The sequence below is a fragment of the Nannobrachium achirus genome (assembly GCF_963921795.1).
Source record: "Nannobrachium achirus genome assembly, chromosome: 2".
In the NCBI taxonomy this organism is placed as follows: domain Eukaryota; kingdom Metazoa; phylum Chordata; class Actinopteri; order Myctophiformes; family Myctophidae; genus Nannobrachium; species Nannobrachium achirus.
The window spans coordinates 73,387,465-73,400,335 of NC_137811.1; the positions used below are offsets into that span (position 1 = coordinate 73,387,465).

The 12,871-nt window shown below is 42.2% G+C and overlaps 1 protein-coding gene across 1 annotated transcript in view; it reads right to left on the reverse strand.

Annotated features, from left to right (window-relative positions):
• nfkbid (nuclear factor of kappa light polypeptide gene enhancer in B-cells inhibitor, delta) overlaps nucleotides 1-5,909 on the reverse strand; it is a gene marked incomplete at both ends in the record, with an annotated part of 33,351 nt that extends 27,442 nt beyond the window's left edge. Inside the window, one exon of the mRNA XM_080744297.1 lies at nucleotides 5,855-5,909. Coding sequence (XP_080600423.1) covers nucleotides 5,855-5,909 — 55 coding nt within the window. The remainder of the gene's footprint in view (nucleotides 1-5,854) is intronic.
• Between the last annotated feature and the right edge of the window lie 6,962 nt (nucleotides 5,910-12,871).

A 12,871-nucleotide genomic window follows, 5' to 3' on the forward strand; every position in this document is an offset into this window, starting at 1 on the left:
TGTGTGTGTGTGTGTGGGGGGGGGGGGGGGGGGGGGGGGGGTAGAGGTGGGCGTGGTCATTAGGGTATCCCCACACTTGAACACAGAGGACAAATAGCCGATCTATAAGCTCACACAAGAGGACAAACAGCAGATCTGTAAGCTCACACAAGCTTGCAGATTGTCTATTGTCGGCGTGGAGGCGTACAGTACGTCATACGACTGTATAGCCTCACTAAACACCCTGATACATAACAGGTCAAAGGTCCAAACAACACAAACACAGCCACGGGCAGCCTGGATGCTAAGGCGCGCCACACACATATGCGTGAAACATCTTCTCCGTATCGTCTGAGAATGGCCACTGGGTGCGCCGTACTAATGCATTGTCAATGGAAGGTTGTTTGGTTTTTTGTCGTTGCCCGTGTCTCTAGCTCAACCATAGGCTTTTGGCCAAGAGACACGGCAATGACAAAACACCAAACAACCTTCCATTGACAATGCATTAGTACGGCGCCCTCAGTGGCCATTCTCAGACGATACGGAGAAGATGTTTCACGCATATGTGTGAGTCCAGCCTAATAATGCTAGCAGGCATCCAGAGTTGCAGCAACACCAACAGCCCATTCATCCAAACAGAAAAGTCTGATCTGATTGAATTATACAAACGTTAAACTCCTCAATGTTGCAGCTGAACATAACAGTCATTTAGACCAGTGGTTCTCAACCTGTGGGTCGGGACTCCCAGGGGGGTCCTCAAATTATTTGTGGGGGTCCCCAGATAATTAACTTAATGTGCAACATTGTTTTCTCACTCAACAGTAAACAAACCAACATAAAGTTTAAGTGTAAAGTGTCCCTTAAGCCTCGATCAGAGTCGGCTTTTGAGTCATGAAACTACAACGTTACGTCATTCCTCACGGTGAAGAGCTTTCTACCGTGAGTCCCGACACATCTCTCTGTTTTTACTATCAGACAGACAGGCTCTTCACCCCGTTCACTGATTGGACGAACTGGACCAGTCAGTCACGGTGAATAGGACTCCACCATGACGGACTATGATGGCCTTCACTTATTTTCTGACTTGAGGTGGAAAGCTTTCCACCTCAAATTTGCGGTGGATAGCTCTTCACCGCAGACTCTGATCGAGGCTTTATACTCTCATTCATAATTCAAAGGCAGCCTATTATTACTATTATCGTTATTATTATTGAACCCAAAGATGACCTCACAGCTTCTGCAAGTATGGAGTTTATGGACCCTAAGAAGCAGAACTTCAAACTAACCAGACTCCATAAAACTAACATATAATGATGATGTGTGGACAATCAGACACACACAGCTCAATGACAGCCCAGTAAATCCTAATGAAACCACAGCAGCATGCAGTAGCCACGACCAAATAAACACAATGAAACGGAATAAATGCAAAAAAAAAACAATTCTATAATCAAGAGCAGTTCATCTATTGGGGAATAATGATCAATAAACAATAAACAAGTGAAGGATCACACTCAAACCAAACACAACCAAAAGTACCCTTACAGGTACCTGTGACTCTGAGAATGTACAAATAAAACCAAATGGACCATTACAGATCTGTGACTCTGAGAGTGTACACATCTTGGAACCTAATGGACCCTTACAGGTCCATTTGGTTCCATGTGTATACTGTCAGAGTTAAGGAGATCCTTGAAATACATTAAATACATTGAGGACAACCATCATCTAGCCTTATTCCTATCCAAAGACATGTTAAAGAATGGAGAAATATAATCACATAGTTTTGACTTTAGTTTTTCCAGTTTGTATTAATTAACCCATCAGGCCACTGTTCAGGGTTCTTTATACTGTATTATATACAGTGGTGTAAAGTAACTAAGTACCTTTACTTAAGTACAATTGTGAGGTATTTGTACTTTACTTGAGTATTTCCAATTTCCAATACATTTACTTCTACTCCACCACATCTCAGATCCAAATATTGTGCTTTTACTCCACTACATTTATTTGAAAACCTAATACTTTGCAGATATACATTAAAATGTTATAGATTATATAGAACATACATAAAACTCTTTAGCCCTATTTTATACCTTGGCTATAAAATAGCAGATCTACAAACTTGTAGATGCTGCTATTTTCAAACATTTTGTGCTTTTACTTTTGGTGGTGTTTAAGTACATTTTAATGCCAACACTTTCATTACTTTTACTCAAGTACATTTTGAATTCCAGACTTTTGTTTGTAACATCTATATTGCAGTATTGATACTTTTACTTAAGTCAAAATATGTGAGTACTTTTTCCCACCACTGGTTAATATTGTACTGTACTGTACTGTACTGTACTGTACTGTACTGTATTGTATTGTATTGTATTGTATTGTATTGTATTGTATGTTACTCACATTTGTCCCAGTGCATGTCAGAGTCCTGGTAGGCTATAGCTGAGAGCTTCACTTCGTCTCTTTAAAGAAAGATGTGATGATGAAAGGTCTGCGATGATGATGAGTCCCGACTCTCCCGAGTCACTGCAGATAAAGACTATAGTTCACCAGGACTCCCTTCACACAGAGTCACGGTTTAGATTAAGACTGCTTAAACTCTCTCCACACAGAGTCACTGCAGATAAATAGACTGGTTATTGTTCACCAGAGACAAAACAACGAAAGTCTCCTCAGATCAGATCAGATGTTTTGAAGATCAGTCCACTCCTCTCCAGTCCAGATGATTATGTTGTCAGATCTGTCTAGCCCATAGAGTTATAATAAGAAGGTCTAGCCTCCCTCAGCTCTGATGCCGTGAGTGTGTGTGTGTGTGGTGTGTGTGGTGTGTATAAACACTGACGCACATGTTCTTCTCAACGCCACGCCCCCCTACACTCAACGCTTTTTGTTAACTGTTTGTATACCTAATCGTAGTAGGATAATATACACGAGTGGTTCTCAATTAAGTGGGGTCCGGGGACCCCCAGGGGTCCCTGCTTTTATTCTTGAGGGATGTCCCCAGAAAAACGTGTTAATAATAATAGGCCTGTGTATCACCAGAGGCAGCTCCACTAATCATCATCAACGTAAATTTAACACTAAACAAGGCTCTAACTCGTTCTCCTGCTACACCATCAACATGTGGAACGCCCTTCCTCAAGCCCTAAAAGGAGAGCAAATCCCTAGCCTCCTTCAAAATTGGTATGAAAAGTCACCTTCAGACAGCTGCTACCCGTGACTTGTAAATAGACTAAGCCCCCCCCCCTTTTATTATTCTTTTTTCTGCCTTTGTATTTGATGTTATGCTTTTGAAACTGATATTATCCTAGATAAAGTACTATGTTCTATCCGTCTGTCTTTCAATGTTATATGAGATACTTAAAGTGTGGTTCCTGTGGAAATAAGCCTCGGCTTTCTAGGATCTCCTTTTAGTTGACCTTGTACCAGTGATTTGTACTGTCATGAAACTGTACTTTTTTCTATTGCAAACTTCTAATAAATTCTTCAATCAACATCAGCACTTTAGTAAGTAAGTGTATAAGTAGAGGTTTAATTATATAGCACTTTGTATTGCATTTGGCTAAGCTTTTGTTTGTTTATCCTGGGTTTAAGTTATATTTTGGTGTAAAATATAATAATAATATAAGTGTAAAATAAGTAGCCTACAAGTGTAGGACTATTTATTTTACCAAAATAAAATGAAATACAATTCTTACGGAGAGAACTCAGCCACTTTTCTTTCATACAATAGAAATAAAAACACAGATTGAATCATTAAATTAATCACACAAACGTGATTGATTGATTGATTGGTTGATTGATTGATTGATTGATTGATTGATCAATCAAAAATATTGTGAGCTTATAGATTTTTTTAATATGTTTCAAATCATTTTAACAATATAAAATGTTGTGTGGGGGTCCTTGGCACAGCATTCAGATGGGGGTCCACAGCCACGCCCACATTAAGGTGTAACCCTTGACAAACCACTGCTGTATGCAAATAGAAATGCCAGGGGAAAGAATTTGGACCATAAAATAAGAATAATTTACAGTATAAGTAGGCCTATAAGGAGATCATTTAATGTAATTAATTTAATGTTTCTTTATGAAATAACTGAAAGTGAAATAAGTGTCTGCTCATTGTGTTAAACTGTATTTTAATCAGTGTGTTTGTTATATTTTCTCATAAAGCTTTCATGATAACCGACATTGGTTACAGTTAGGTTTTAAAGCCCCTCGGCTCCCTCTGCTGTTGGAATGAAGAACTGTTTATGAACTTTCTGCCATACAGGTAGCCTATACAAATAAACCCAACAATAAGTTTGAAAGCTTGTTTAAACTTTTTTGTAATCATTATTAATATTGTGTATACTTTAATTTCTTTGTTTTATTGTTATTTTTTGCTTCTAATTTAGACTCGGATTCATTATATTTCAACCATATGTAAGAATCTGACATCACTCATAAAAACATATGAATCCAAAAACAAGACGGTATACAGTATAGCAACCAGTTGTTAAAGGAGTAGTTCACCCCCGAAATGACTTTTGTAATGTACATACTCACGCCATGGAGACTTGAGATCAATATTTATTTATTTTTGTACAGTATTTGTCACATTCTTAAGACAATAATTTGATTATAATAAATGTACCCCCCTCGATTCCAGATGCAGGTGAAATGTCTAAAAAGGTGTAGGCGTTAAGGGTGTAAAGGTCTAGGCATTAAAGGACAACTTAGTTTTTTACAACAAGGGTTAATATTTTAGATTGTAATTAGAGAAAAGATGAGTGTTAAAATGTTTTCATTTACTCCTTTCTATTGTTTTAGCGATTTCAGTATTTTGTTTTCAGTGTTTGGGGGCAAGCATACAAGTTGCTAAATATGTCTTTTTAGGCACAATAAGCCGGCAAATTCTTTGTTACTATTTACACCAGCCCCCATAAGTAACATCTGCACATGAAAGATTGCGGTGCATCTTGGGAATCGGTTTATTGTGTCTAAAAAAAGACATATTTAGCCACTTGCATGAATGCCCCCAGGTTGGGGACATGCATGCAAATCAAAATACCGGTAGTTAAAATCACTAAAACAATAGAAAGAAGTAAATGAAAACATTTTAACACTCAACTTTTCTGTACTCTAATGACTATCTAAAATATGGACCCTTGTTGTAAACAAAGTTGTCCTTTAAGGATGTAATGTCTAAAAAAAGGTGTAGGCATTAAGGGTGTAATGGTTGAAAAGCAGCCCTTGGTGGAAATGGCAGAAAACGATGGTTTAGTGATGAGTCATACATTTTTACAGTCTTTTGGATCCGTTTTTAGCCCAAGGAATGTTTTTCATGCAAAACAAATGCTTGCAATGGATTCAGAATAATTAAAACCCCCTAGTTTGACCCCTCACATCCCACTTAAAGCAGATTTTTTTCCTTTATAGTGTATGAGACTGAACATTACCCTAGCTGCCATTTTAAAAAATACACCCCGACCAAATTTCTTTAATAACCCTCCTAGATGACAAATCCATTGAGAAACGGACCTTCGCGCTCGTGGTCACAGAAATATCAGATTCCCCCCAACTATACACTCAGGCCCAGGTTACGGTGAGGGTTTAGGTGAATCCAAGTAATGTATTAGCTAAACCAGGGGTTCTCAAAGTGGGGGCCGTGACGGTGACCCCAGTCCAGGGGTGCCTCAGAATACTTGGATACTATTTGGAATGTATCAACATCACTTCAGGTTAAAGGGATATTTCACTTTCAAAAAAACCTTTGGTCATTTTATCATCTAATCAGGCTTTTATGAACACCCTGAACAGTTTTTAATTTGCTTGATTCAACATTTAGATATTTGATATATAGGAGAAGCAGTTCCAGCAGTACGCAGTACGCCTCCTGCAGGAGGCCTCCTGCAGGAGGCCTCCAAATACACACCCATTGTAACTTCAAACTCCATTTTAACCATGACAGATTCATTAAAAACACCCGTTATTTTTTCTGGTGACTCATACTACCCTCCTAATACGTGAGCAGGCCATGTTTTCTCGATCACTTTCTTCATTTATTTTTAATAATATTTTATTGTATTTAATTTTTTCCATTTTCCAAAATAATTATTAAAAATAAATGAAAAAAGTTATTGAAATAACACGGCCTGCTCACGTATTAGGAGGGTAATATGAGTCACCAGAAAAAAATAATGGGTGTTTTTTTTTATGAATCTATCATGGTTAAAATTAAGTTTGAAGTTACAATGGGTGTGTGTGGGGAGAGGCCCTGCATGGGCCTAGAGGGCCTGGTAACATTTACATCAAATATCTAAATATTGAATCAAGCAAATTAAAAACTGATCAGGGTGTTCATAAAAGCCTGATTAGACGATAAAATGACCAAAAGTTTTTTTGAAAGTGGAATACCCCTTGCTCGGTACAGTGTTTTACATTTATCAAGCAATTTCCACAACCACGGTCCAACATAATTATAGAAAATTCACAAAAAACAATTCAATTGTAATTCTTCATTTAATCCCTTGTGTATGTATGTATGTATCCAAAAGGCCTCCCTTTGTAGCAATAACTGGTCTCTATCTCCTCCTCTTTTTAAAGGGTTGACTACCTCTATACCTTGAAATCTGAGTGTACATATGTCATGTTTAGTAGTATTAAAATGCCTGGCTACTGGGGACTTTTCATCTTTATTTCTGATATTGCTCTTAGTCTTGTGTTCTATAATTCTTGTTTTCAGCTCCCTTTTAGTTTTGCCAACCTTGGGAGCCCAATATGATTGAGAACCACTGCTCTATAATAGTTCTGTACAGTAGCTATCAGCAGTGTTGGAAACAGTACTCGAATGTTTTACTAAAAGTATAGCAATAGGCTACTGCAATGTAGAAATACTACAAGTAAAAGTCCAACATTCGAAATGTACTTGAATAAAAGTACAAAAGTATTGTTGGTATCAAAATGTACTTGTAAAAGTACAAAATGTTTGAAAATAGCAGATCTACAAGCTCACAACGTGTCGCATCACAAGTTGACGCATTGTGAGTTTGTAGATCGGCTACTTTCACACAGCCTACTGTAGGTATAAAACAGGGCTAAAGTGGTTCGTATATGTTTTATGATATTATAATTAACAAAGGCCGACAAAGTCACTAAAGGTTTCAAATAATCGTAGTGGAGTAAAAGTACAATATTTTGGATCCAAGATGGAAGTAGAAGTAAACGTATTGGAAATTGGAAATACTCAAGTAAAGTACAAATACCCCAAAAGTGTGCTTAAGTACGGTACCTTAACCTCGCCTAACAGGCTTTCAGAGAGAAAGCCTGGTGTTCGTTCACAACAGGCTGTTTGGTTTCCGCCTAAAGCGCGGAACCACTAGAAGAAGCGGCGTCGCTTTGATTTGGTTCCCACCGTTTGTTTCCCCAATCCCTATTAAAATGCACGAGTAGCCTAGTGTGGTCTTGCCGGTCGCTAAAAGTTGGAATAAAACATGCATACTGTATACCAAACTAATTTTTCAAAAGCAAAACTACTCCGCATCGAAAGAGTTTATTAGGTAGGCCCTAAAAGTATGTCCTTGAGCGCAGGGGAATTATTTTGGGTTAAAACTGTTTCCGGTGGATATTTCCGGCCAAATTGTAGTCCTTGAGTACTACAACATGACGTTTTGTGGTTTCCGCTCCAGACCGGTTACAAACCCGAAAAGTGAAGTGATCCCAGACTAACGGTACCTAAATGAACTTGTTTAATTTACACCACTGGTGCCCTGACACACTAGAGCACGTCACGGCTGGTCTATCAAGTCCTGTTGAGTGTGTTGTCACAGTAGCTACAGATAAAGACGTCAACAAAGTGTGGTGATGTCTGCTAGAGCACTGGTTCTCAAACTGTGGGTCGGGACCCCCAGGGGCGTCTCCAAATTATTTTGGGGGGTCCCCAGATGATTAACTTAATGTGCAACATTGTTTTTTTCTCACTCAACAGTTAACAAACCAACTTAAAGTTTAAGTGTATAGAGGGTATCTGCACATTTATTAAGTGACTTTTTAATACCTCTAAATTATACATTTCCAAATTGTCAAATATCAGAGGCAGAAATTGTGAAAATAGCCGATCTACATGCTCACAACGCCTCGCACCGCGAGGCGTTGTGGGCGTGTAGATCTGCTATTTCCTCAATAGAACCGTGTTATACAAAATGTAAGGCCTCAACTCTTAGTGCTCGTCAGGGTGGAGGGGTCCCCAGCTAAAGTATGATTATTTGGGGGGTCGCGACCTGAAAAGGTTGAGAACCACTGTGCTAGAGCTAAATATAATGTATAACCTATTGTTGAGCCACGCCTAAAAAAGAACAGTCTGCAGTTGGTTCTGAACGCAAAGACTTTGCGGCAAAGTGTTCAAATGTCCAAGCGTACCTGTGTGCGTGTGTGTGTGTGAGAGAGTGTGTGCGTGTGTGTGTGCGTGTGTGTGCGCGCGCGCGTGCAGCTAAATATATATAAAAAGTGAAATTAAAAGAGTAATAAACCTCAAAGACGCCATTCTGGGAAATTGCAAGTGTGGTTGCGTCTTTTTCATCTTCCCATTCGACTGTGCGGCAAGTAGTCCGGCAAACCTTTGGGGCTACTAAAGAATAACGCAAAGTACTATAGTGCGTTGCCTATGGCAACCACACTAACAAAAAGCTATTAACAAACAAGACCCATGGACTCCCATGTGTCTCTGCAGACGTGTGACTACAAACGCCATGCCTTTATCAGATTACAGCTGACCTATGACCTATTTACTAGCAGTTACACAACCCATTAAGCCTTGAATTCGGTAACATGTCATTAGGTCGAACACCCTTTGGATCGACCACCAAACTCTAACCCAAACCCTAATCCTAACCTCAGTAAAACTACCGGTATGCCTAACTCTAACCCTAACCCTAAACCTAACCTCAGTAACCGTGACGCGGGAGATTATCTAACCTGCCGACGCTAGCGGGTGATTATCTAACCTGCCGACGCTGTTCGACCCAACGGGAGTTCGAACTATGGGGCAGTCCCCCTTGAATTCATGTTTTTTTAGTTTTTTTTTTACGTTTTTAGTCGCATTCCTGAGCCAATCATTTGATGAGCGGCGAAGTCTCCTACATTAGCATATCTTAGTGGAGACATTAGCATATCTCCGCCCGGTCATCAAATCAATTATTGGTTCAGGAATGTGAGAAAAACGGAGGAAAAAAAACCTCCATGAATCCAGTGCTTCGTGGGATGGCGTAAATGATAGAAGGTACATCATCTCTGGGGGTGAACTACTACTAGAATATCTAAAAAACATGATATATGCGTTTGTGACATAACGTGGAGGTAACTTCCTTGGCCTACAGCTGACAGTTTGCGAAAATTAGCCCTGGACAGAATGACAAGACAAGACAAGACAAACAGCCGTGTCATTTCTTCCTCGTCGTGGGCCTGGCGCCTTGCCTGGTCCTGGTCACGTTGGCCGTGAGGAAGCGCTTCTCCTTGTCGATGTTCCTGAAGTCCTTGTTGAGGCGGTTGGAGGGCTCCAGCGGGGGTCCGCAGCCGCCCCCGATGCCCTCGCGGGCCGCCTTGCAGATGGGGAAGGCGTTGCGCTTGTTGCCCATGGAGGCCTTGTCGATCAGCAGGCCGGCGTACTGCTGGAACTGCTTCTCCTCCTCCAGCTCCAGGCGCCGCAGCCTCTCCTCGAAGTCGCTCTCGTCCTTCCTCGTCTGCGAGTCCCGGTGGAGCTTCTCCTCGATCTGCTTGACCAGCTGCAGTCGTCTGCCCTCCTTGAGGGCTTCCAGCTCCTGCTTGCTGAACGACGCGCCCGACTGCTTCCCGGTCTGAGCCATGTCCTGGGACATCAGCCGCTCCACCATGACCGGGTCCACCTTCTTCCGCTCCTGCTGCTGCTCTGTGACGATCAGCTTCAGCATGGCTTTCTTCCGCGATTCCAGCTCTTTCATTTCCTTGTTGAACGCTCGCTCTTCCCTGTCGAGCCGCTCGGCCTCCAGTTGGTCCTGCGTGGCCTTCAGCTCGTTGTGGACCTTGTCCCGGATGTTCTGGAACTCCCGGAACATGTCGGCCTCCATGTCGTTCCACAGATTCATCTTGAAGTCCTTGGAGGCGACGTCGCGCTTTCTCTTCTGCTTCGCCTTGTTCTCGTCCTGCCTGTCCCTCTCCTGTATCCTGTCCTTCAGGTCCAGCTGTGCTCCCCAGCCCTTCATGACCTCGGTCAGCAGCAGCCCGCTGTGCAGCGCGCGCACGCGGTCCGTCTGGCAGAACTGCTGAGCCTGGGCGTTCTCGATGATCTCGCAGGCCTCCCGCTCCTCTTGCGTTTTGCTCGCGTCCTCTTCCAAAGACTTCCTTATGTCCTCGTCCTGGGCCTCCTTCAACCTCCGCGCCTCCAGCTTAGCCGCCTTGGCCTTGGCGGCGGCGTCCTTCGCCCTGAGTTCGGCCATGAGCTCCCGTTCCTCTTCCTGCACGTTCTTGGCCTCCAGTCGGGCCTTGGCCCTGGCCACGGCCGCCTCCTTCTCTTTGCACCGGGCGATGAGTTCCTGCTCCTCCTCCTGAATCCTCTGCAGCCGGAGGCGCGCCCGCTCTCTCTGGACGGCGGCGCGCTCCTCCGCCTCCAGCTGCTCCTGGATCACCCGCGCCTCCAGATCCTTCCGCCTCTGAGCGGCTCTGATGTTGGACAGCTGCTTCTTTCGCTCCCGTTCCCTCTCCCTCTCTCTCTCCCTCTCCGCGATGATGCTGATCTGGGTGGACCTGCCTTTGAGCGCGAGCCACTCGGCGTCGGACAGGATGGGGTTGCTCGCGTGCCGGATGCCGTTCCACCGGGCTTGGGGCAGAAACGTGAACTGGCGAAGGTGCGGCGGAACGTGCCCTCCGGTCCTCCGACCGTAGGCCGCGTTGTAGCTTGTGTTCATCGTTCTGTAGGTTCCTAACTAACGGTGTTCTCTTGTGAGCAGCGGAGAACGGCTGTCGCCCTTATGAAGGGCCCAAACAGAGGCCCTTATAAAGGTGCACACATCACCGAGGTGACGTCACAGGCTGTCCCCAAATGTAGTGTCAACCCTGTTGAACAACACCACATGTGGCCTCGGCTCTAAACATTTATTATTTTACCAATATCTATTGTATCTATAATAACATCACTTGTGTGTCTGTGTGACTGTCTCCGACATACTGACCTGATGACGGTATGTCTGAAGGATGCTACAAAACACTGGGTGGGGGGTGGGGTGACGGGCAACCTGACTGGCTAACCCAACCCGTCGGCTTCGCTGATTGGACGAGATGTGCGTCACATTTGTACCGCTGCACAACCTTCAGTAACAAGAGACAACATTTCGTTTTTATGTCGCAAAAACTCTGGAACTCCAAAACTCGGGAACTCCATATGCCAGTCAATCTGAGAATGGTTGAATCACCAGATATGCTCGGGGGCAATATTTATTTTGCCTTGCTTATCGCAATGATTCATCTGACAGATATTCTTTGGTTATCTGCTCCTTTGATTTGTTTATTTATGCTTTCATTTATACAGGAAATTTCATTTGTACAGGAAATTGTTTTATTAGTTTTGCTGCCCCTTTGATAGCCTTTCTATTTTCCTGTCTTACATACTTTGTTACGTTTCATGTAAAGGCTGCTGTATAAATAAAGATCATTATCATTATCAACGTGACGTCATCGGTTTCTGATGACATCAGCGATCAGCCTATCTCCATATTTGGTGGATCGGTACAGGCCGGGTACAGCACCCGGTACTCTGACAATGACCATACCCATGGGTACCATGATGGACCATACATTGAGTTGAACACCACATCCACTCCCTTGTTTCTCTGTAAATATACCTGTTGATGCTCTACTGACATCTACTGACATGTCATTGTATTATGTATTGTTGTGGGCTCGCCTGAAAGGCGATAGAGTTCTGTCGCGTGAGTTCCGTCGCGTGAGCTCCGCCGCAGACAGTACAAAGGCAGGGCCCTTAGCCAATGAGGTGCGGAAAATCTGGGAGTGGTGTTAGCTGGAGTATTGGTTGAGCTTCACATGACAGTTAGCACGCTGCAGAATATAGTCACGAGCGAGCCCACACTGTTTCGGAGGAACAGTATCTCTAGTTTTGTATGATCTACTGATTCATTGAGCTGATAAAAAGCAAGTCTCTTGTTCACATACGAAGCTTGTAGATCAGCTATTTTCAAATGGCCGAAATGTATACTGTAGGGTTGAAGTCATTAATGTATGTTTTGTAATAATAATAATAATCCAAATCTAATTAGTAAGACTCAAGAAGCAAGCAGACTGAGGATCCTTTATCCAATCAATCAAACAAACACACATAATAAATCATATGATCAATCAAAGTGGAAATGTGACTCTTCATAATGCAATGCAGTTATAATAATAATAATAATAAACTTTATTTGTATAGCACTTTTTTAAGAACAAAGTCACAAAGTGCTTGACAGAAGAATCAGCAATACAAAGAAGAATCAGCAACGCAAAAGCAGTACAACAACTCACATAATAAAAGTAATACATGGAGTGGATGAAAAACAATGATAGCGTATACATTAAAAACAAGACAATCAAGGGAGATACTGTAAGGGTTGAAGGCAGCTCTGTCAGGAGGCAAAGAGTCAGCAAGCCTTATCTCAGTTGCACTGTTTCACCACAAGAGGGCACACGTATGTTGTCGGATTGATTTCTCACATGGTTTGTGCCAAAATAATATAAATCCTTATTAATAGTTCAACATGACAATGTATCATGAATGCAAAAAAAGAAAAGGTTAACCTCCAAAGAGGTTTTTAAAGCACACTTTTTTTTGGTCACAGTTTAAAGGCAGTAAAATAACAACATCAGCCTGTTATCAAAG